This window comes from Megalobrama amblycephala, linkage group LG2 (assembly GCF_018812025.1).
Source record: "Megalobrama amblycephala isolate DHTTF-2021 linkage group LG2, ASM1881202v1, whole genome shotgun sequence".
Classification (NCBI taxonomy): domain Eukaryota; kingdom Metazoa; phylum Chordata; class Actinopteri; order Cypriniformes; family Xenocyprididae; genus Megalobrama; species Megalobrama amblycephala.
This window is the reverse complement of record NC_063045.1, coordinates 61,801,815-61,827,838: the sequence shown is the minus strand read 5'-3', so window position 1 is coordinate 61,827,838 and position 26,024 is coordinate 61,801,815. Positions and strand designations below refer to the sequence as shown.

At 33.4% G+C, this 26,024-nt stretch overlaps 1 protein-coding gene across 3 annotated transcripts in view; it reads left to right on the top strand.

The window, feature by feature from the left end:
* The window catches only part of unc5cb (unc-5 netrin receptor Cb), a 218,723-nt gene that overhangs the window by 174,008 nt on the left and 18,691 nt on the right, over nt 1-26,024 (top strand). For 2 of the 3 annotated variants that reach the window (XM_048181360.1, XM_048181362.1), the window contains exons 7-10: nt 1,250-1,414; nt 10,288-10,347; nt 18,977-19,168; nt 22,623-22,970. In XM_048181360.1, the coding sequence (XP_048037317.1) occupies nt 1,250-1,414; nt 10,288-10,347; nt 18,977-19,168; nt 22,623-22,970 (765 nt within the window). The remainder of the gene's footprint in view (nt 1-1,249; nt 1,415-10,287; nt 10,348-18,976; nt 19,169-22,622; nt 22,971-26,024) is intronic. The other variant, XM_048181361.1, reaches the window with a different exon arrangement.

Here is a 26,024-nt window from a genome sequence, read left to right as displayed (position 1 = left end):
GTAATTTACAATGTGAGTAACAATTTTTAAATATTTAAAAAAGATTTAATAGTATAAATGAATCCTTATTTCAGTGTTTAAATAAAAAAAATTTGATATCACATTGAAACTGTAGGATTTTTATATTATATTATATTATGTTATTTTTTATATTATATTATATTATACTATATCATTTTTCATTGTAATTTACAATTTGGGTAACAATTTTGTTTTATTTGTTTGTTTGTTTTTTTAATGTTTAGATCCTAAATAAATAAAATGTAATAAGATAAATAAAAATGATAAATGAAAAATCCCATATTTTTAATGTGGCCTCACATTTTTATTATATTATATTATATTATATTATATTATATTATATTATATTATATTATTACACTTTTATCATTATAATTTGAGTAGCGATTTAAATTTTTACCATTGTTTTATTTATTTTTTTAATATGTAGGAAAAATAGGAGTTAATATGATGAATTAATCATTATTTCAGTGTTTAAATATAAAAAAATTATATCACATTGAAAATGTAGTATATTATAATATATTATATATATTATTTTTTATATTATATTATATTATATTATATTATATTATATTATATTATATTATATTTCATTAAAAGTTGTTATCAGCATAATGTTTGTGTAATTTACCATTTGAGTAACAATTTTATGTTTTATTTGTTAGTTTGTTTTTTTAATGTTTAGATCCTAAATAAATAAAATTTAATAGGATAAATAAATCCTTCTAAATAAAAAAATAAAATGAAAAATCCCATATTTTTAATGCGGCCTCACATTTTTATTATATTATATTATATTATATTATATTATATTATATTATATTATATCATTACACTTTTATCATTATAAGTTATCAGCATAATAATTTGAGTAATTTACAGTTTGAGTTGGATCTTTTACCTTTGTATTTTTAAATCTTTAAAAAATAAGATTTAAAGGAACAACAAAAAAAATCCTTATTCAGCATTTAAATAATATTATATTATATTATATTATATTATATTATATAGTTTTTTCATTACAAGTTATCAACATAATAATTTGAGTAATTAAATATTTGAATGACAATTATATTACATAATATTATTATAACAAATAATAAAACACAGTTGCTTAAATTGAAAAAAGACATTAGTTTTAGTCTATATTGAAGAAGGAACCGTGTCCATTGAGAAGGACACCAGTGGACTGGCCAGTTCTGATGTTCTGGTCTCTTCATTGCAGTGGATGGCCTGTGGACGGAGTGGAGCAAATGGTCACCATGTGGGACGGAGTGCACCCACTGGAGACGGCGGGAGTGCAGCGCTCCGGCCCCCAAGAACGGCGGGAAGGACTGCGAGGGAACGGTGCTCCAGTCCAAGAACTGCACAGATGGGCTCTGTATGCAGAGTGAGTTCCGCCCTGACATATTTATAGCACAGAAACAGGCTTTCCACACAGAGCTTTCTGTTACAGCATCCACAAATCCCATATCACACCTCAGATATCGTTTCACCCTCTCCACCCGTCCTTCACTGCAAATAAATCAGTGTTTCTGTTTCGTTTTCCAGTTAAAATATCAAAACAAAATGAGTCCTGTTTTTAGAGAATGTAACTTGGATTAAGTTGATTTTTTACCTCACTGTCAGTGTGTTTGCATGTTTTGAGTTCAAATCTAACAAAATATACTGAGGTTTATATCTCACAATTCTCACTTTTTCCTCAGAATTCCGCGTTTATATCTCGCAATTCTCACTTTTTCCTCAGAATTCCAAGTTTATATTTTACAATTCTCACTTTTTTTCAGAATTCCAAGTTTATATCTCACAATTCTCAGATTTTTTCCTCAGAATTCCAAGTTTATATCTCACAATTCTCAGATTTTTTCTCAGAATTCCAAGTTTATATCTTACAATTCTCACTTTTTTTTCAGAATTCCAAGTTTATTTCTTACAATTCTCACTTTTTTCCTCAGAATTCCGGGTTTATATCTCACAATTCTGATATTTTTTCCCCAGAATTCCGAGGTTGTATCTTAAAATTCTGACTTTTTTCTCAGAATTCCGAGCTTGTATCTCGCAATTCTCACTTTTTTCTCAGAATTACAAGTTTATATCTCGCAATTCTGATATTTTTTCCTCAGAATTCCGAGATTGTATCTTAAAATTCTGACTTTTTCTCAGAATTCTGAGTTTATATCTCCCAATTTTGACTTTTTTTTTCCTCAGAATTCCGAGTTTGTATCTCGCAATTCTCACTTTTTTTCAGAATTCCAAGCTTATATCTCGCAATTCTCACTTTTTTCTCAGAATTCCAAGTTTATATCTCACAATTCTGACTTTTTTTTCCTCAGAATTCCGAGTTTGTATCTCGCAATTCTCACTTTTTTCAGAATTCCAAGCTTATATCTCGCAATTCTGACTTTTTTCTCAGAATTCCAAGTTTATATCTCACAATTCTGACTTTTTTCCTCAGAATTCCAAGTTTATATCTTACAATTCTCACTTTTTTTTTCAGAATTCCAAGTTTATTTCTTACAATTCTCACTTTTTTTCTCAGAATTCCAAGTTTATATCTCACAATTCTGACTTTTTTCCTCAGAATTCCAAGTTTATATCTTACAATTCTCACTTTTTTTTCAGAATTCCAAGTTTATTTCTTATAATTCTCACTTTTTTCTCAGAATTCCGGGTTTATATCTCGCAATTCTGATTTTTTTTCTCAGAATTCCAAGTTTATATTTCGCACTTCTCACTTTTTTCTCAGAATTCCAAGTTTGTATCTCGCAATTCTCACTTTTTTCTCAGAATTCCAGGTTTATATCTCACAATTCTCCGATTTTTTTTCTCAGAATTCCAAGTTTATATCTCGCACTTCTCACTTTTTTCTCAGAATTACAAGTTTATATCTCGCAATTCTCACTTTTTTCTCAGAATTACAAGTTTATATCTCGCAATTCTGATATTTTTTCCTCAGAATTCCGAGATTATATCTTAAAATTCTGACTTTTTCTCAGAATTCCGAGTTTATCTCGCAGTTCTGACTTTTTTTCTCAGATTTCCGAGTTTATATCTCACAATTCTGAGAAAAAAAGTCAGAATTGCAAGTTATAAACTTTATAAATTGTGAGGAAAACAAGTTCGTTTTGTGAGAGTCGCAATTACCTTTTTTATTTTTTTATTCCGATGTGGAAACGACCTTTCATACTTATCTTAGACATTTTTTGTGTAAAGTTGTTTATATAGTTTTTCTAGAACTTTGCAGTGTCCTTCTGTCCACTTCTGCTTCTAATTTTATGTTTCTCTCGTCAGAAGAGCTGTTCTCATCTAACAGATTGGGTTGAAATAGATGTTGGTGTCGGAGAAACAATATGTGCTTTGTCGGTCACGTCAGCCGCAGTGTAAATATAGCTGTGCGATGTGATACTGCATGTAATGACTCCACTCGCAGGCCAGAATTCAGCAGCTATATTTAAAATAATGATAAGGGATTATATCGTACTTACAGAAAGTTTCATAATTGCTCCATGTCTATGATTACTATGATTTGTACCCTATTTTAAAAAGCACAGGAATCACAGAGAGAGAGAGAGAGAGAGAGGAAAATCACAGCCGCTCAGACTCTTTCTCAGCTGTTTTTCTAGTGAAGGCAATTATACGTGTTGACAAGCAGTTTTATGGTTCTTCAACTCTTTCAGAAGATGTTTTAAACACATGTAAGTGGGAAAACAGAAAATATTCTGCTGTACTCATTCATTAAAAATCATTCTGTAGTCATTTACTCACTCTTGTGTCATTCCAGAACCATAGACTTTCTTTCTTCTGTGAAACACAAAAGAAGAAGTTTAGTCGAATGTTCACACTTCTCTTTTCCATGCAGTAAATGATAGTGATAGTGAGCATTTAGGCGAAATCTGACCTAAACAATGAATAATATATCAATATTTCACAGATTTAATGCTTTTGTGAATAAAAAGTGCTGTTGGATGTTTTCCACTAGGCTTTTTTCATCTTGCAATTGCTATTTCATAACTAAGAAGTCCCGTTTTGATTTTGCATGTTGTCATTTGAACTTCCGACACAAATTACAATATTATTGTTATTGGAGCATCTATTCTGTAACACAGACAGCGTAGATTGACACTAAACCCTCAGAACCTTCAAAAGACGTATGATTTATTAATATTTTTACACAGTAGTCTATGTAAGCTTGTTTCCGCCACTAAAAACAAAATAATAAGGTAATTATTGAAAAATGATGACAAAGGCTTTTTCGTTTGCTCCAACAGATCGGTGGGAAAATCCAACGCGTTCCAGCTGTAGTCAGGATGGGGATCTTTTTCCGTTGCAGTTGTAAAAGACGTGTTTTTCTGTTTAGTGCATCCAGTGAAACAGTAACTTGATTCTCTGCTGTTTGGCATTGATTATACATGCAGAGGTTGTGAAGGCCAGAGGAGATTTGAGACGAAATGTTTCCCTCTTCTGAAGCGACGCGTCCCGTGTTTATCTGCTAATCCTCCCTTCACTCCACTGCCAGCTGAAATGAGAACGCAGCTGCAGTTTGGAAATGCAAAAACAAAAACGTTTCCTCAGTAAGAAATGTTTGTTGAGGGCGAAACGGAAAAAGCAGCGAGAGCGTTTAATAAACGTTGAGTTTCATATTCATTTTGATTAGGTCATGAAAATGAAATGGCCAGGGGTCGCGGAGATGCAGCGCTGATTGAATCAAAAGTCGTTAATGATAATCAGGAATCTAATTACCAATTTCATTTTGCCGTGTAAATGATGAGCGAGTGTATTGATCAGAGTCTCGGAGGAATCGTCTGTCTGAAGACTCCAGGAATGATTCTTCATCAGTTTTACAAGCTCAATTTCAATGCATCATAATGCAATAAGACACAAAATGTTTCTTTATTTGACTTCAGAGAAAACTATGATTTCGCTATGATGCATGTCCTAAAATATAGAGTTATACTGCCAAAAATGATTATATCTTATTTGTTTTCCAGCACAAATATCTGAACTTTCTTAAATCAAGATGCATTTACTGGAGAAGAGAAACGACTGAAGATATTAAGTGACGTTATGCTTAAAACAAAAACAAATATTTGCCAGTGAGAATTTGTCAGAAAAAATCTACTTGTTTTCCCTTTGAATTAAGATGATTTTTCTGATTCAACTTTCAGATATTTGTTCTTGTTTTAAGCTCAAACTCACTCCATTTTCATTAAACATCTTGCTTCTCCAGGAAATTTATCTTGATTTAAGAATGTTTAGATATTTGTGAAATTTAAGTCGAAATTATGACATAAGTTGAAATTCTGACTTAAAAAGACAAAAACATGAAGTCAAAATTATGACGTAAAAAAATCGAAATTATGGCACGTCTTAATTATGACATTAAAAAAGTAGAAAGTGACATGTCAAAATTATGACTTCAAAAGGTCAATTTTGACAAAAAGTTGAAATTATGCCCAAAAACAAAAGTCAAAATTGACATGTCAAAATTATGACACAAGTCTTAGTTATGACATTAAAAAAGTAGAAATTGACATCAAAATTATGACTTCAAAAAGTCATAATTACAACAAAAAGTTGAAAAGTCTAAATTATGACATTAAAAAGTTGAATTGAATGTAAAAAATCTTGAAATTCTGACATACTAAATCAGAATTATGAAAGTTGAAATTGACATATGTCAAAATTTGCATGTCAAAATTCTTAATTATAGTCTTAATTAAAACATAAAAAAAATAGAAATTGACATAAGACAAAATTATGACTTTAAAAAGTCGACAAAATTGACGTCATAATTATGAAAAATTGAAATTATATATAAAAAAATGTCCGCCACGTTAAAAAAAAAGGTTTTGACACCAAGAGACAAAATGCTAAATCAGAATTATGAAAGTTAAAATCGACATAATTTGAAATTTACAAATTCATTTGTTAGATAAAAAGTTGACAAAAGTCATAATTGTGACAAAGAAAGTCAGAATTTCAACTTTTTATGTTATGACTTTTTTTTTTCTTACGTAATGGAAATTTTTTCCTCATAATTTTGACTTTTTAAGTAATTTCATGTTGTTGTTGTTGTTGTATGTGGTGAAAATTTTTAATCTTATAATGTTGCTTCTCGTTTTCCAGTACAAATATCGAGACATTCTTAAATCAAGATACATTTACTGGAGAAGCAAAATGACTGAAGACGTTATGTCTTGGAAAAAAGTGACTTTATGCTTAAAACAAGATAAGATATTTACCAGTGAGGTCAGAAAAATCAAGTGGATTGAGATTATTTTTCTGACTTTGATCTTGTTTTAAACACAAACAGTCATTATTCAGTCATATCTTGTTCAGATAGTTGTGCTGGAGAACAGGACAGAAGCACAGAGGAAGAGCGTCAGTTTTTGCAGTGTACCGTGGCACGCTCTCAGTGGTCGAGTGATTTTGTTGAGTTGTTAACTGAGCTTTTAAAGCAGCTTTCAGGAAATGCCATGAAGTCATTTGAATCTTCCTATTTTCCTCGTGAAATGCATTGTGGGAGCATTACTTCTGTGCTGATTGATGGCTAGTTTGTGGGGAATATAAAACCCATAACGTTATAGATTTAGGCTCACTTCCCTTGATTGATTTTTCCCATTTCTCCAGCTAAAAGGGTGAAACCACTTATGTGCATGCTAATGACCGCTTCACTGGGCGTTTATCTGGAGTCCACATCATCTGAAAGCTCACATTATTGCAAATATCATTGGACATGAATTACACATGATACGTGAACTCACCTCGTCCAGCAGAACCGTGAGTTCATGCCGTTAGGAAGCATTTACGGAGCGTTAATGGCACTGCGAGTGTGTAATGTGCTGAGAGAAATGATTTGCTTTTTGAGTTTGTAAAGTGCTCAACTTGTGTTTCAGGTGCAGGTCAGATTGAATTTGAAGTCTTATTCTCGATTTGGCTCTTTGGCTGTGAATCGAGCGCTGTGTTTGTGTGCAGCTTCGGCTGTCTTACTTTGTTATGATGTTGCTTTTCTGGGCTTTGGTTACTTAACGCACAGACAGATGACATTTTCTTGACATATCGATCCGCGGAAAGGGCACGACAAACACAAGGGCAAACACCGGCTTTTTCTTCACCCAGAAACTAAATCTTGTGCAAATTTTTTTGCAGTATGAAACCTAATATTTGCACCGTTCCGTTTCATATGAAGCAACAGCATTTTCTTTCTTTTTCATCTTCATTTTGGGCTGTAATGTGACCCGAACATCTGTTTGTGAGGTTGACTGGGTCATTTCAGGAAGATGTACAGCAGAGAGGTCAAAGGTCACATGAGTTCCTCGCAGCACAACATCTCTGTCCATTACATGCGCACAAAAACACTCCATCATCCATCAGAGCATCGATTATCTGTCCATCGATAGATCTACCTGTCTGCCTGTAGACTGTTTTCTACATCCACACGTGACTTCTGTGTCTGAAGCTTTTATGCACCACTATTCTTTATCAGTAGGAATCCCATTTTCACCACACAAGAATTATCATAATTATAGAATTATCATAATTGCGACATAAAAAATGCCAAGTATGGTATGCCAAGTCATATTTATGAGATGAAAAGTCAAAATTATGGCAAAGTCATAATTACCAAAAAAGTCTAAACTGGCATTATGACTCAAAAAGTAATTATAACATGAAGAATTCGAAATTATGACATAAGTTGAAATTCTGACTTAAAACGTCCAAACCGTGATTTCAAGAAGTCATAAATATGACACAAAAAGTAGAAATTATGACATAAAAAATTATCAAAATTATAAAAGTAAAAGTAGAAATTGACGTCAAAATGACATTAAAAAGTCGAAATTGATATGAAAAGTCAAAATTTTGACTTAAAAAGTCATAACTGACAAAAAGTCGAAATTATGACAAAAAAACAAGTATAAATTGACATGTTGAAATTATGACTTCAAAAAGTCATAATTACGACAAAAAGTTGAAATTATGACATACTAAGTTGAAAAGTCTTTATTATGACATTAAAAAGTTGAAATTAATGTAAAAAGTCAAAATCCTGGCTAAAAAAGTCATAACTGACAAAACGTCGAAATTATGACAAAAAAAAAACAAGTCGAAATTGACACGTCATAGTTATAACATTAAAAAAGTATAAATTGACATGTCAAAATTATGACTTCAAAAAGTCATAAATTATGACATACTAAGTGGCATGAAAAGTCATAATTATGCCATTAAAAAGTCAAAATTCTGACATATAAAGTGATTTGTTAGATAAAAAGTTGACAAAATTGACACAAGTCATAATTATGAAAAAAGTTGAAATTGTGAGGAACAATTTCCGCCGCGCAAGAAAAAAAGTCAACACAAAAAGTTGAAATTATGACATACTAAATCAGATTATGAAAGTTGAAATTGACAAAAAGTTGAAATTCTGATATACAGTCATTTGATAAAAAATTGTCAAAATTGACACGTCATAATTATGAAAAAAGACAGCCATAATTTCGTCTTTTTTATTTTAAAGGTGCCATCGAATGTTTTTTTTACAAGATGTAATATAAGTCTAAGGTGTCCCCTGAATGTGTCTGTGAAGTTTCAGCTCAAAATACCCCATAGATTTTTTTTTTTTATTCATTTTTTTAACTGCCTATTTTGGGGCATAATTAAATATGCGCCGATTTTATGCTGCGGCCCCTTTAAATTCTCGTGCTCGCGCTTGCCTTAAACAGCATAAACAAAGTTCACACAGCTAATATAACCCTCAAAATGGATCTTTACAAAGTGTTTGTCATGCAGCATGTCTAATCGCGTAAGTACGGTATTTATTTGGATGTTTACATTTGATTCTGAATGAGTTTGATAGTGCTCCGTGGCTAAAGCTAACATTACACACTGTTGGAGAGATTTATAAAGAATGAAGTTGTGTTTATGAATTATACAGACTGCAAGTGTTTAAAAATGAAAATAGCGACGGCTCTTGTCTCCGTGAATACAGTAATAAACGATGGTAACTTTAACCACATTTAACAGTACATTAGCAACATGCTAACAAAACATTTAGAAAGACAGTTTACAAACATCACTAAAAATATCATGATATCATGGATCATGTCAGTTATTATTGCTCCATCTGCCATTTTTCGCTGTTGTTCTTGCTTGCTTACCTAGTCTGATGATTCAGCTGTGCACAGATCCAGACGTTAATACTGGCTGCCCTTGTCTAATGCCTTGAACATGGGCTGGCATATGCAAATATTGGGGGCGTACATATTAATGATCCCGACTGTTACGTAACAGTCGGTGTTATGTTGAGATTCGCCTGTTCTTCGGAGGTCTTTTAAACAAATGAGATTTATATAAGAAGGAGGAAACAATGGAGTTTGAGACTCACTGTATGTCATTTCCATGTACTGAACTCTTGTTATTCAACTATGCCGAGGAAAATTCAATTTTTAATTCTAGGGCACCTTTAAAAGTCTTAACATAAAGTTGAAATTATGTCTTTCTTTTTCTTTATTTTTCTGATGTGGCAGAAATTTTTTCTCATAATTTAGATTTTTTTTTATCTCATAATTTAGATTTTTTATGTCAAATTCGACTTTCATAATCAACTTTTTTTCTTACGTGGCGTTTTCTCTCATAATTTCAACTTTTTAAGTTTTTTTCTTATGTACCAGTAATGAGCTTCCGTAGGAAATGAATCAGAACAGGAAAGAAAACTACAGCATGGAAGCATTTCATTGAAACGCAGGCCTGCGGCCGATTCTCTCACTCTCTCTCGATATGCAGATACACTTGCGTCGCTGGGGTCCGTCGGCCTCTGGAGTCAGTGCGGATGTGATTTAAAGCCGTTCCTCATGCTACATTAGCGGGCGTCTCTCCTCTAATAGCGTCCAGCTCCCAGAGTGCAGCAGAGAGGCCGATTCCTCATGTCCGTGTGTCAGATGTGAGGCTGCGAGTGCTTTTGACTCATTGACTCCACGACTGTTTATCAGCTTAAAACGATCCATCCCGCTCGCTCGTTAGTCCTAATGAAGCACTAAAACGCGGCTGACGGATGATGCCGTTCCCTCGCGCGTCTGCGGCCGCCTCGTTTGTCTGCAGAAAGAGTCCAGGAGAGGGTGAAAGTGACACCAAATGGAGAAGAATCGCCCTCGGTCGCCGTCATCGCTCATGTCTTTGTTTGGCTTGTTTGATTTTGTTCAATCCGATTGTGTTGAATTTGATTTTCATCCCTCACCCTCCATCCCTCCCTCTCTCCCAAAGGTTCCTTATATCAGAAGTCCTCCGAACACACAGACAAGAGCAATGCTCTGCCACATCCATGTGAGTCCTTCATTTCATTGATTTCTGTTTGCATGTCTCCAAACCTTCCTCATTTCCTCCTTTTTATTCTTTTTCTCCGTTCATACCATCTTTCTTTCACTCTCGAGAGTCTTTCAGTGCTGAAAAAACAGCTTAAACTAATCTAAGGTGGTTTGGTCGCCCAATCTGGTCTGTTTTGCTGGTTTTAGAGGTGTTTTGGACTTGTATCAAGTCTGGATGACCATCTAAACCAGCTTAGACCAGTGAAACAGACCAGACTAGGTGATCAAACCACTGTAAACTAGATAGTCTAAGGTGGTTTGCTGGTCTAAGTTGACTTATGTGGACTCCCAGGATTAATACAGATCAGATTATGTGACCTAGACAGTCTAAAGTGGTTTTGTCACCCAATCTGGTCCGTATTTTGCTGGTTTTAGAGGTGTTTTGGACTTGTATCAAGTCTGGACGACCATCTAAACCAGCTTAGACCAGTGAAACAGACCAGGCTAGGTGATCAAACCACTGTAGACTAGAAAGTCTAAGGTGGCTTGCTGGTCTAAGCTGGCTTAGATGGACTCCATAACTTGATACAGACCAGACTACATGACCTAGACAGTCTAAGGTGGTTTGGTCGCCTAGTCTGGTCTGTTTAGCTGGTTTGTGTTAAGCCTGGGCGTCCAACTAAACCAGCTTAGATAAGCTTAGACCAGCAAAACAACCCAGACTGGGGGACCAAACTACTGTAGACTAGAGTCTGAGGTGGTTTGCTGGTCTAAACTGGCTTAGATGGACTCCCAGGTTTGATACAGACCAGACTATGTGACCTAGACAGTCTAAGGTGGTTTGGTCGCCCAATCTGGTCTGTTTTGCTGGTTTTAGAGGGGTTTTGGGCTTGTATCAAGCCTGGACGACCATCTAAATCAGCTTAGACCAGCAAAACAGACCAGACTAGGTGATCAAACCACCGTAGACTAGACGGTCTAAGGTGGTTTACTGGTCTAAAATGGCTTAGATGGACTCCCAGGATTAATACAGATCAGACTACATGACCTAGACAGTCTAAGGTGGTTTGGTCACCTAGTCTGGTCTGTTTTGCTGGTTTTGGGACTTGTATCAAGACTGGGAGACCAGCTTAGACCAGCAATCCACCTTAGACTGTCTAGTCTAAGGAGGTTTGCTCACACAGTCTGGTTGGTTTAGCTGGTTTTTTGGGATTTGGGACTTGTGTTAAGCCTGGGAGAACATCTAAGCCAGTGTAGACCATCTTAAACCAACAAACCACCTTAAACTGTCTAATCAAATGTAATTTGCTCACCCAGATTTCTCTGTTTTGCTGGTTTTAGAGGGGTTTGGGACTTGTGTTAAACCTGGACGACCATCTAAATCGGCTTAGACCAGCAGAACAGACCTCTGGTCTAAGTTGGCTTAGATGGACTCTCAGGATTGATACAGACCAGACTACATGACCTAGACAGTCTAAGGTGGTTTGGTCATCTCGTCTGGTCTGTTTTTCTGGTTTTAGAGGGGTTTGGGACTTGTGTAAAGTCTGGGAGAGCATCTAAGCCGATGTAGACCATCTTACACCAACAAACCACCTTAGACTCTCTAATCTAATGTAATTTGGTCACCCAGTTTTATCTGTTACCTGGTTTTAGAGGGATTTGGGGCTTCTTTAAAGCCTTGGAGAACATATAAGCCAGTGTAGACCATCTTAGACCAACAAACCACCTTAAACTGTCTAATCTAATGAGGTTTTCTCACCCAGTCTGGTCTTATTAGCTGGTTTTAGAGGGATTTGTGCTTGTGTGAAGTCTGGGAGAATATCTTAGACCAGTTAAGACCAGCTTAAACATGTTCAAGCTGCATCCATCTGCTTATTTACAATATTAATCCTTCATATCACAAATGTAAAGGAGTATTTCCCCCCAAATGGTAAATTTACTCACCCTTATGTCGTTCCAAACACAAAAGAAGATATTATGAACATGCAATGAAAGTCAATGTGGTGTTCAAACAGAAAACATGTATTTAGTTTTCAGTCATACAGGTTTGCAACAACACGAGGGTGAATAAATGTAGACAGAATGTTAATGTTAATAAAATCAAATATAAAACAGTGTGTGTTTGGTGTGGCGAGCGGCTCTTCTCCGGCCTTGAAGCCCTGGGCGTCTCTTTCACACATGGCTGCTGTGATCGCCGGCTGAGGAAATGTGTCTGTCTCTCGCCCGCCTCTCCAGTGCAACCGCTCAATAATCCTTTTCATTTCCACCCTGTTTTCTTCTCTCTCTTCCCGCGCTCTTCTACCTACAGTCCCTCATGTTCAAAGAAGCGTATTAATCTCAGCGATACATTTTAATGCTCACCCCTGGTGAGTGTGCCGCTTTATCATCAAAGTACGAGCGGCGGACGGAAGGGTTGCACGGGTAGATGATATCGGCGGACTTTCATCATTCCGGCTCGATTCGCCGCGTCCGTACGGACCCGAATATGAGCGTCTTTATGGTCCTGCAGAGAGTCATCATTTACCCTGATATCTTTGTTAAAGATGGAAGTTTATGAATAATACAGAAGATCCCTCTGTTTGCAGAGAAATGAGGGAGTATCCATGTCAGCCGACTGACCAGGAATAGATTTGTGCATTTTCTCGGCATGCGCACAGGTCGGGTCTCTCTCGCTCATTTGGGATGCGGCGCGGGTGCGACCGTGTCAAAGTGCCTCGCGTGGAAACGCCGGCCAGCCTTCGGGCTTAGAGTCTGGCAGATAATCAAACCCCGTTAGCCGGCCTCTCTTCGCCCCGCGGGCTCCCTGAGATCACAGGCCGATCGATAGGATCAGTTCCTCTGCGCTCGTGACCGTATCCCAACCCTGAACCCATGCTGTCTAGAAAACAGGTCGACTGAACCGTCCTGGAGAAACTGAGGTCTTAGAGTCAGCATGAAATGGTTTTTGTTATGGAATATTGCAGTGTTTATTATAAATGATTTAAAATGCTTTTGTTAAATTCATGTTCCTCATAATCTTGAATCAGAATAACTTCTCCTCCCTCTTGCAAAATCTCTTCTCTGATGATGTGGGCGGGGCAACCTGTCACTCAAATGAGATCCACCAATAGCAAACCACCACCACCATCCAATCGATTCCCCAGAGACAAAATCAAGCCCCGCCCTACATTTGTTCTTGTTTGTGAAGCGTTTCTCTCGGATATACTGCACAATAGGCGATATACGGGAAGAAAAGACTGGTGCAACTTCCGTTTTGTGCCGACTTTAAATGGGAAAGTCATACAGGTTGAGTTTTGATGCCAAATGAGCTGAAATTCTTCCCAAACTTCCCAAAAGTGTTTATAAACCGGCTGTTTTCAACAAAAACGAAGGTTGTCGGCTGAAATAAAAGCTTGATGTTTGAAAAAGATTATTCTTAAATATAATTTAAACATTAGTTTAATTTTGCTGTTGTACTGTAAATTAAAATGATTATTGTATTATTTTTAAATACTTCAAATATTTCACAGTGAAATATTGCAACATTAATATTTGCTATTTTGATTAATACATATTTATGAATAAACAAATAAATATTTAATAATTTAATTTCTTAAATAGCAATAGTAATATTTCTTGTTGTTTACTATTTTTATTTAGTGATAATAATAACCATAATAATTATAATTATTATTAACAACAACAACAACAACAACAATAATAATAATAATAATTAATAAAAGTATTAAATATTTGCTTTTTATTTTTTACAGTGAAATATTACAACAGTAATGTTTTGTATTTTGTTTAATAGTTTTTTTTTGCAATAATAATAATCAAATATTTTTTCTTAAATTACAATAGTAATATTTCTTGTTTACTATTTTTTTAGTGATATAATAATTATAATAATAAAAAAATTAGATATTTGCTTTTTATTTCACATTGAAATATTGCAACATTAATATTTCTTATTTTGATTGATAAATATTTATAAATAAATATGTAATAATAATAGTAATGATGATGATTATTATTATTTATTAATCAGTAATAATAATGAAATATTTTTTCTAATATTACAGTAGTAATATTTCCTATTGTGTACATTTTTTGTGATAATAATAACAATAATTATTAAAAACAACAACAACAATAATAATAATAGTAACAATAATAATAATTTATAAAAAAAAATTAAATTAAATTTTACAACAGTAATATTTCATATTTTGTTTAATAGTTTTTTTTTGCAATAATAATAATAAAATATTTTTTCTTGAATTACAATAGTAATATTTCTTATTGTGTTTACAATTTTTATTTAGTGATAATAATAATAATAATAATAATAATAAAATTCTTAAATATTAGCTTTTTATTTCACATTGAAATATTCCAACAGTAATATGTTTTATTTTGTTTAATAGTTTTTCTACAAACCCTACAAACAAACAGCAAACCTGGAGCATTTTTAATCACAACCACACTTTTTATCAGAAAAATAGCAATTTTTTTTTTTTTTCCCAAATCATGCAGCCGTACTCTCAAACCTTGCGTTTACAATCGCGAGCATCCTTGTGTTCATGTAAACCCTGGTGTTTTCACGTGCGTCAGACGGCGAGTGGAGCCGCGGGTCAGAGCGTCTGGTTTTAGAGGGCAGCGTTCACATTAGTGAGATTAATTTGGAATGTCACAGTGATTAAACTCAACGAGGGGCCGTGCAGCGCTGATCGTGACATTGATTGCTGCTACCTTTAAAAGCGCAGCAGCTGCAGGCGCACGCACACACACACACACACACACACACTGCGTCCAGCTTCACTCAGAGGACAGGCGACACACAGGCGTTCAGTCAGAAAGTGCTTCTCTCTCGTCTGAATTAAAGCTCTTTCTCTTTAAGCACAGCAGGTCATTACTGCGCTCTCATAAACCACTGTAGCTGAATACTTCCTTTATATCATCAGAACCACTGCACACTAGCTGACGCCTACTGAGGGCTTACTGCGGGAATACTGCATTCCAGTGTGTTATTAAATGCGTTTCTAAATTAGCACGGTGTAAAAAATGTTTTTCAAAGATTATTACAGTATATTTTACAAGAAAACACAATTTTCAGTCTTTCTGCTTCAAAATGTCACATTTAATTCAATGTGTGCCATTTATTTGTAATTATTTGTGAAATTTACTAGTCATTTTACATCATAGTTTCAGCTGGAAATCTGCATTAACCAATCAGCTTTAAGAACTATTGCTATTGGTTGTATAAAGTACACTTAATTCAGTAATAATTATTTTTATTACTTTTAATTTATTTTACTTTTGTATTAAATTTCTGCATATATTGACTTTCCAAACAAACATAAATGTGATTTATGGAATGAATGAATACTGTAAAAAAAAATAATTATAAAAATAATTATAAAAAATTACTCCAAGATTTTTGGAGCACGTTTTACAAAAAATAAATTAATTAATTTAAAAAATCAATAAATATTAAAAATAACTCCAAGATTATTGTAGCATGTTTTACCAAAAAAAATAAATAAATCAATCAATCAATCAATCAATATAAAAAATTACTCCAAGATTATTGGATCACGTTTTACAAATAAATAAATACATAAATAAATTTAATAAATATAAAAAAATACTCCAAGATTATTAGATCACGTTTTACAAATAAATAAATAAATAAATATATTTAATAAATATAAAAAATACTTCAAGATTATTGGATCACGTTTTACAAATAAATAAATACATAAATAAATTTAATAAATATAAAAAAATACTCCAAGATTATTAGATCACGTTTTACAAATAAATAAATAAATATATTTAATAAATATAAAAAATACTCCAAGATTATTGGATCACGTTTTACAAATAAATAAATACATAAATAAATTTAATAAATATAAAAAAATACTCCAAGATTATTGGATCACGTTTTACAAATAAATAAATAAATAAATAAATAAATTTAATAAATATAAAAAAATACTCCAAGATTATTGGATCACGTTTTACAAATAAATAAATAAATAAATATATTTAATAAATATAAAAAAATACTCCAAGATTATTGGAGCAAGTTTTACAAATAAATAAATAAATACATACATAAATTTAATAAATATAAAAAAATACTCCAAGATTATTGGATCACGTTTTACAAATAAATAAATAAATAAATACATAAATAAATGTAATAAATATAAAAAAATACTCCAAGATTATTGGAGCAAGTTTTACAAAAACAGAATTAAAATGAATAATAAATCAAATAAAATATTTTATTGTCTTTCTGCTTTACATTTAACATTTCACATTTAATTAAATGATAATTGCTGTTTCTTTGTAATTATTTGTGAAATGTTTTGTAAATTCTACACCATTACACGTGTATTTTTGTCTTATTTAGAAATAAGAAATGAGTTAAAATATCTCAAAATCCTAAAAACTAGATGGAGTTTCAACACTATAAAATATTAACATTTTTTCTGACATTCCTTATAATATATAACTTTATACTCGAATTGAAAAAAATCTACCAGTGCAATAAGACAAAATACATGCATATTAAAATATATTCTTCTTTAAAAATAGGTTGCTTTCCTGGTAATTTGATGTTGTTTTGAGTGTTATTTTTAGGTATTTTACTGGAAAACAAGTAAAAAAAGACTAATTAAAAACTTCAGAAGTCATTTTTCAGTGCATCTCCTGGCGTTTTGATGACAATGAATCAGTGAGATGTTAAAGCATGCAGAAAATGCACACGCACAGTATTAGTATGAGGTTTAGTGCAGTGATGGCTGACAGCGCCATCTGCTGGTGGATGAGAGCGTCGCAGTGCTGTTTCACTGCAGCTGTGAGTCACATCAGTGTTTTGTCTCTCAATACGAGCAGAAATGAGTGAATTATGAGCATGCGTTGGTTTGATTGTGCAGGCGGGAGGTCGGCTGCGTCTGCGCTCCGTATCCGTGCAGGAATCAATGGTTTTCCTGTGGTGTTTTCAGAGATCTGCCCGTCGCCGGAGGCCCGCGGACACCTTCATATTACCTCCGTTTCCACACTTGTCACAGCTTTGACAGGAAATTGCATTTTTCACAATTATCAGGGGGACAAAAGGGCTGTTTCTATGGAAATGAGGGCAAAGTATTGCTTCTAATGATGGCTTGTCAAACGCGAGTTTCCATTCCACGCAATCACTGGGAGTTTTTTCCAAGACGGAAAGAGCCGAGGGTAGAATAGATGTGAGGAGTGACGGAAAGAAATGTCTGATTTCTAGACGTGATCCATGATGAAGTGAGGAAGCGTATCCTCATATTCCTCATATTCTTCATGTTCTTCATCCATGAGATCTGCTGTTTATTCCTCTCTGTCCTCTTTGTGTTCATCGTCGTACATGTAACATTATTTCACAAACATTTATATATTTACATCATAGTTATGGATAGAAATGTGTATTAACCAATCAGTTTTAAGAACGCCACTGTTGCATAAATACATTTTTTTTTTGCTGGAAATTATTATTAATAATAATTATTATTATTAATTGTAATTTATTTTTGTTATATATATATATATATATATATATATATATATATATATATATATATATATATATATATATATATATATATATATATATATATATATACACATTTTATTTTATTGACTTTTCAGCCAAAATAAATGTGATTTATGAAATGAATGAATAAATAAATAAATAATGATTAAAAAATGTATTTTTATTATTATTATAATTATTATAATAATAATAATAATTGTATTTTGTTTTTTAACTTCCAGCAAAAATCAGTTGTGATTTTTTTCATAAACTATAATTTAGTGAATAAAGTATTTGGCATATTTTTTTTTTTTTCAAAGACAATTTGGATAAAATTAACTGCATATATATATGTGTGTACATAATTATTTTCTCTTTTTTGTGGATTTTTATTTATTCATTTATTTATTTTTGATAAGTCATTTTACATCATGGTTACGGCTGAAAAGCTGTATTAACCAATCAGATTTAGTTACTATTTATTGTATAAATTACATTTGATTTTGCTGCAAATTCAAAATAATAATAATAATAAAGATTATTATTATTCATTTATCCATTTTAACTTATTTTATGTTGAATTCCCTATATTACTACAATAATTTTTATTGTCTTTCCAGCAAATATTAAATATGATTTTTCCAACAAATATAATTCACTGAATAAAATACTTTTCAAAGACAAAATCACACGAATACACAAATGTAAATGCTTATTTTCTCGTTTTATTTGGATGTTGATGAACACAAAGCAGCAGATCAGATGATTCATGTGTGATTCATATCGAATGAAGGAATCAGTCTGACATCAGCTTCACGTCCTGAAACACTCAAACTATCATTATGAACAGATTGTGATTGGATGAGATGCGCTCAGATCTGATCACATGGTCCAGTCTAAACATTCTTGTTTTTGTTTGATATTCGAACCACATGTTTGTTTCGTCAGCACATTTCGCAGTACATCAGGACAGTAATGAAGTCTGGAGTTATTAATATCGCGAGCGATCAGTGAGGATATTGGACCCCAGATAGAATCTCCCTCCTAATTTGACACGCTTTAATAAAAGAGCTGTGTGTGTGTGTGTCTCCAGCGGCTCCCAGCACTGATGATGTGGCTCTTTACGTGGGAATCGTCATCGCCGTCATCATGTGTCTGGTGATCTCCGTCATCGTGGCGCTGTTCGTCTACCGGAAGAACCACCGAGACTTCGACTCGGACATCATGGATTCGTCGGCGCTCAACGGAGGATTCCAGCCGGTCAACATCAAGACGGCTCGGACAGGTACGGACAGGTTTTCCAATCAAAATTTGAGAGATTTCCAGTCAAAGTGAATATATTTTTAATTTTATTGGCTAGAAATTGCTCTAAAAGAAGAATTAAATGAGTCACAGTTAGGAGTGACGGTCATCCAACTCAGTTTATTATTATTATTTTTTACAGTATTTCCATTTCCACATTTGTCAAAAATTCAGCTTTGATCACAGGAATAAATTACATTTTACTGTATATTCACATAGAAAATAGTTATTTTAAATTGTAAAAATATTTCAAAATTTTTACTGTATTTTTTATCAAATAAATTAAATTTATCAAATTTATTTTTCTCAAATAAATTATTAATGATAGGGAAATACCAACAAAAATTCTTCAAAAATTCATGTTTTTTTTTATTTTTTTTATGTTGATTAATCTTCACATGACATGCAGATAAAAATCAAACAAAACAAAATAAATAAATAAATAAATAAAAATCACATTTTTATTAAGTGTTTTATTTTGGTTTTATTTATTTATAATCTAAAAAATTGGGTAAACTCCAATTTAAAGGGTTTAAAAATGATTGTAAAAATAAATTGTAAAAATATTTCAAAAATTTTACTGTATTTTTTTATCAAATAAATTAAATTTATAAAATTTATTTTTATCAAATAAATTTTTAATGATAGGGAGATACCAACAAAAATTCTTCAAAAATTCACGTTTTTTATTTTTTTATGTTGATTAATCTTCACATGACATGCAGATAAAAATCAAACAAAACAAAACAAAAAAACAAAAAAAATAAAAATCACATTTTTAGTAAGTGTTTTATTTTGGTTTTATTTATTTATATTCTAAAAAAAATTGGGGAAACTCCAATTTAAAGGGTTTAAAAATGTTCCAAAGCTGTATGACTTTCTGTCTTCCAGGTTTAATATAGTTAATTAATGCTAAAACCATAAAAAAATATTAATAACAAAATTAATTAACTGAATAAGGTTATGGTTAGAAATAAAATATTTAAAAAAATATATTAAAAAACATAATTCATCTATTTGCCAAGGCAACATTTCTCATTTTCATTTACTTTTACTTGATGTACTAAAATAAGTAAAACTAAAATAAAAAATAATATTAAAGAAATATATACACATATTTATTTAAAAATGGCACAATAAAATATAATAAATGCAACTAATGTTACTAAAACTTTAACTAAAATATATATAAATAAATATACAAATAAAATTATTTGAAATATTAATAAAAAACTCCTCATTTGAGTTGCAGTTACTGAGAATATCACTAGTCCAGTCACGAGCAGCTGAACTTATGACATTTCTCTTCATGTGTCAGTGTCACTGTAATGATAAAGGAAGTGACGGATCATTTTGCCGCAGATGGAGAATTGATGTGTGTCAGAGTCTCGCTGACGTGAAAAGAGCGGAGGAGACGCTCATAATTCACATCGGCGAGTTTCCTGCCATCAGAGCGCTCGTCGGTTATCATGACGGTGTAATTAGCCTCGTCTGTCTGGCACGTTCAGTGTTAATTACCCATCAGCCGGAGTTACGGGAGCGTTGTGGCAGCGGTGTGTAAACAGTGAGGAAAGAGCTGGAACAGGAAAATTGGCTGGAGCATCTTGAAACACGTCAGCGTTAGAGTAAACCCAATAATTACTTATTTTTGCTCACTGAACACCTTTGAGCTGAAATGTTTCTTCTGAAGTGTCCTTGAGATTTTAAGTGAATATTTCAATAATTTAATGACACTTTTTCATAATAATTTTTTTTTTTGATGATAACATGAACAATTTTTTGTTTTGTTTTTATATTATATAAAATAACAAAAAATGGCACTAAAATATATATAAATAAATATACAAATAAAATTATTTGCGTGTGTATATATATATATATATATATATATATATATATATATATATATATATATATATATATATATGTGTGTGTGTGTGTGTACATATAATTATTTATGGAATATTAATTATTTATTTATATAAAATTAATTTAAGATTATTTTATTTTATTTTTGTTTATTATATATTTAGATGTTTACTTGGGAGTCTTCCTGAGATTTTAAGAGAATAACTTAATAATTTAACGACACTTTCACGTTCATGTTTTTTAATGTTGATTAATGGTGATTAACATGAAGATAAACAAATAAAATATTTCATATTTTTAGTAAGTGTTTTATTTGAATATTTATTTATATTTTAAAATTTTATTTATTTATATTTTTGTTTATTTATATTTTATAAAAATTATATATATTATATATATATATTTGTTTATTTATATATATTATATGTTACTTGTTTGTTTATATTTTATAAAAAATATATATTATATATAATAATTAATTATAATTATTATATTATTATTATATAATTAAAGTTATATAGGTTAAAAACTAAAACTAAAACCATAAAAAAAAAAAAACTGAAATAGGGTTAGGGTAAATATAAAAAAATAAATATATATATATATATATATATATATATATATATATATATATTTTCTCTTTTTTTTCTATTTTTTTTTTCTATTTGCCAAGGTGACATTTCTCATTTTCATTTACTTTTACTTGATATTCTAAAATAACTAAAACTAAAATAAAAATGACTAAAAAAATATATATAGACTTTTTTTTAAAGGTACAATAAAATATAATAAATGCAATAATAAAAATCGCAAAAACTTACTAAACTAATGTTACTAAAATTTTAACTAAAATTAAAAGAAAACAGAGAATATAAAAATATTCGAAATATAATTAATAACAAACGATTGTCCATCTAATGAGTGTCAATAGGGACCAATGTTGTTTACACCCCAAATTTACATTAAAATATCTTCTTTTGTATGGCATGAAAGTGAGTAAATGAGAGAACTGCTGTTTTGTACAGTGCAAAGTTGCTTTAATTGGCTAGAATTGAATGTGAAACACCCTCTGAACAGTTAATGTGCGGCGCTCTGCTCTCGTGAACGCTCTGAAGCGTGTCTCGTGACCTCTCCTCGAGATGTGTTGCTGTGGTTCGTCATGGAGACGGAAGCGTAACGGCATAACTGGCGTGTCAGTTTACGAGTCGCTGCCGTGGGTTCGATGCAGAGGAGCACGAGGGCATGACGCCCCGCCCACTCGCCACGCTCATGAATATTCATGTGTACCTGTGAGGGATTGGCTCCATCTGCTGTGGTGGGTGCGGTGTTGAAGCGCTGCCCTCTGAGGCGGCCGCTGTCTGCCGGAAGATAAAGACAGTAACGAGGAGAAGATTGATGATATACGCCGCAAATAACAGGGACTCGATTCACCTCGATGCATTCGTAACGGTTCACCATCACGTGCTAAACACGTTTACACAGAGTTTTAAGACATGAAAATGAAAAAATATTAAAAATTATATTAAATATTGTACTTGATCTTGATTTCTCTTTGTTTGTGTCTTTAGCTGATCTGCTAGCTGCTCCTCCTGACCTGACGTCGGCCGCTGCCATGTACAGAGGTCCCGTTTACGCCCTCCACGACGTGGCCGACAAAATCCCCATGACCAACTCCCCTCTTCTGGACCCGCTGCCCAACCTGAAGATCAAGGTGTACAACTCGTCCGGCATGGTGACGCCCCAGGAGGACCTGTCCGACATCTCGTCCAAACTCTCGCCCAAGCTCCCGCACGCCCTGATGGACGGAGACACCATCAGCCGCCGCACGCAGACCCTGGTGCGCTCGTGGGACCCGTCCTGCACGGCCTTCGGCTCCTTCAACGCTCTCGGAGGGCATCTGATCGTGCCCAACTCAGGTCAGTGCAGATTTGTGTCTGTCAGCAGCTGCTTGTGCACATCTTGAAGTCATCGTGCGCTCGGCACATGTGGTTTCGGGGGTAATTGTGTTTTCCCGTGCCAGACGCTGATTGAAGCTTCTGGATTTTATAAGGAACAGTGTGGGTGTTGGAGAGAAAATCACAGCCTGACCCATAAACACACATTACAGGCCGCTCGAGTTGTTAAACTAAACCACAGCAGAGTCAACATTCCTGCTCTTACTGTGAACGATTTATCAGCCAACATATTTCACTGAAAAAAGGACGTTTGTCTTCACAGTCTTTCATCAAAATATATTCACTCTGAAATGATCATCAATCTCCTCGTCCTCCAAACGTTTGTCAGCGAATCTCACAAACCTGTCAGGAACATGCCCAGCCCGTATTTAACACCGTTAAAAGAAAGAAAGATGAAAGTATATTTTACTTAAAATGAATCTCGTTTTTAGGAAAATAAAGATTTTTCATGACAATTAAGCATTGTTTCTAATGGACTTTTTTCTCACAATTCCGACTTTATATTTCGCAATTCCAACTTTGATCTCACAATTCTGACTTTATATATCTCACAATTCCGACTTCATATCTCACAATTCCGACTTTATATCTCACAATTCCGACTTCATAACTCACAATTCTGACTTTATATTTCGCAATTCCGACTTTATATCTCGCAATTCCGACTTTATATCTCACAATTCCGACTTCATAACTCACAATTCCGACTTTATATTTCGCAATTCCGACTTTATAACTCAGAATTCTGACTTTATAACTCGCAATTCCGACTTTATATCTCGCAATTCCGACTTTATATCTCGCAGTTCCGACTTTATATCTCGCAATTCTGACTTTATATCTCGCAGTTCCGACTTTATATCTCGTAATTCTGACTTTATATCTCGCAATTCCGACTTTATATCTCGCAATTCCGACTTTATATCTCGCAATTCCGACTTTATATCTCGCAGTTCTGACTTTATATCTCGCAGTTCCGACTTTATATCTCGCAATTCCGACTTTATATCTCGCAATTCCGACTTTATATCTCGCAATTCCGACTTTATATCTCGCAGTTCCAACTTTATATCTCGCAATTCTGACTTTATATCTCGCAATTCCGACTTTATATCTCGCAGTTCCGACTTTATATCTCGCAGTTCCGACTTTATATCTCGCAAGTTCCGACTTTATATCTCGCAGTTCCGACTTTATATCTCGCAATTCCGACTTTATATCTCGCAGTTCCGACTTTATATCTCGCAGTTCCGACTTTATATCTCGCAGTTCCGACTTTATATCTCGCAGTTCCGACTTTATATCTCGCAATTCCGACTTTATATCTCGCAGTTCCGACTTTATATCTCGCAATTCCGACTTTATATCTCGCAATTCCGACTTTATATCTCGCAATTCTGACTTTATATCTCGTAATTCCGAATTTATATCTCGTAATTCTGACTTTATATCTCGCAGTTCCGACTTTATATCTCGCAATTCTGACTTTATATCTGCAGTTCCGACTTTATATCTCGTAATTCTGACTTTATATCTCGTAATTCTGACTTTATATCTCGCAATTCTGAATTTATATCTCGTAATTCTGACTTTATATCTCGCAGTTCCGACTTTATATCTCGCAATTCTGACTTTATATCTCGCAGTTCCAACTTTATATCTCGCAATTCTGACTTTATATCTCGCAATTCCGACTTTATATCTCGCAATTCCGACTTTATATCCCGCAGTTCCGACTTTATATCTCGCAATTGCGACTTTATAACTCAAACCTGGAGATGTTTTCGTGACATATCTGCATTTCAGGGCGGGTCAAATTGCTGAATACTGAATAGGTGTTATGTAAATGTGGGCGGTCATATGTTAATGAGCTCATGTTTGTGATTTTCAAACCATGTTCATTTCTGGGTTTTGCACTGTTCTGATGGACTGGAGGGGAGCGTTACACTCACATAAAACATCATAGGAGCCTTTTAAGAAACATGACATTCTTATTGTCACAGTATTTACTTCGACAGCGATTAAATTATTTTACAATCACACATATTACCCAGAGGCACACAGAGGACCAGCATGTCTTTCCTGTAAGTCACATTCAGCGGCTCCTGATGTCAGTGAGGTTTGTGTGAATGATGGCAGTATCCACTCCTCTCTGGAGTCAATAGATCTGACTGTGTCTCTCTGATCACTCCTCATGGGCACCGTGAGTTTTACAGCTCCCGTGAGAGCAGCGCTGGCTCTTTGCGGCTCGTAAATTAGCTGGAAGCACAAAGTGACTTACCACGGCCGCTTAGATATAAAGGGATTAGGACACTCGGAGAGGGTGATCATTCTCACGCCTGACGCCCATCCTCGACTCCAGCATGACCGCCGGCCAGTTATTCATAACGAAACCGTACCGGAGCATCACTCTTGCCAGCATTGCAGTAGCACATGAACATCGCTCCCCGAGGAAAGCGGAGAGAAAGAGTCTTAAGTGTACCAGATTCCCGACGCCTCGTTAACCGGATGCGGATGTGGGAGTTTAATGGTTTTCAGAAAATTGGGACACTGTTAATTTTCCCCGCAATTTCGCAGATAATTCACACAGCAGATCCCTGGATTTCAACAGGACTTGAGTTACATTTAAGATGTCTAAACTTTCAGATGTGGTGAAATAAATTGTTAAATAACATCATTTCCATTCACTCTTTTGCACAGTAAATACGTTTATGGACCATTTAAAAAACATGAAATGACATTCACAACCTGTTTTATTTCCAGAATGTGACACAGTTTAGTGAAACAGACACTCAGCAAGTAAAAGGATATATTATACACACACACACACACACACACACATATTATGTAAACAAACTTTTGTTAGATGTGATTAATTGATTTGACAGCACCATTCCTTTTTTTATTTATTTCTTTTTTATTTCTCTTCTTTGTTTTGTTTGTTGCTCAAACGTTGTTGTTATTATTGCATTGATCACTTGTATTAAAGGAAAATTTATTTAAAAAATAATGTGC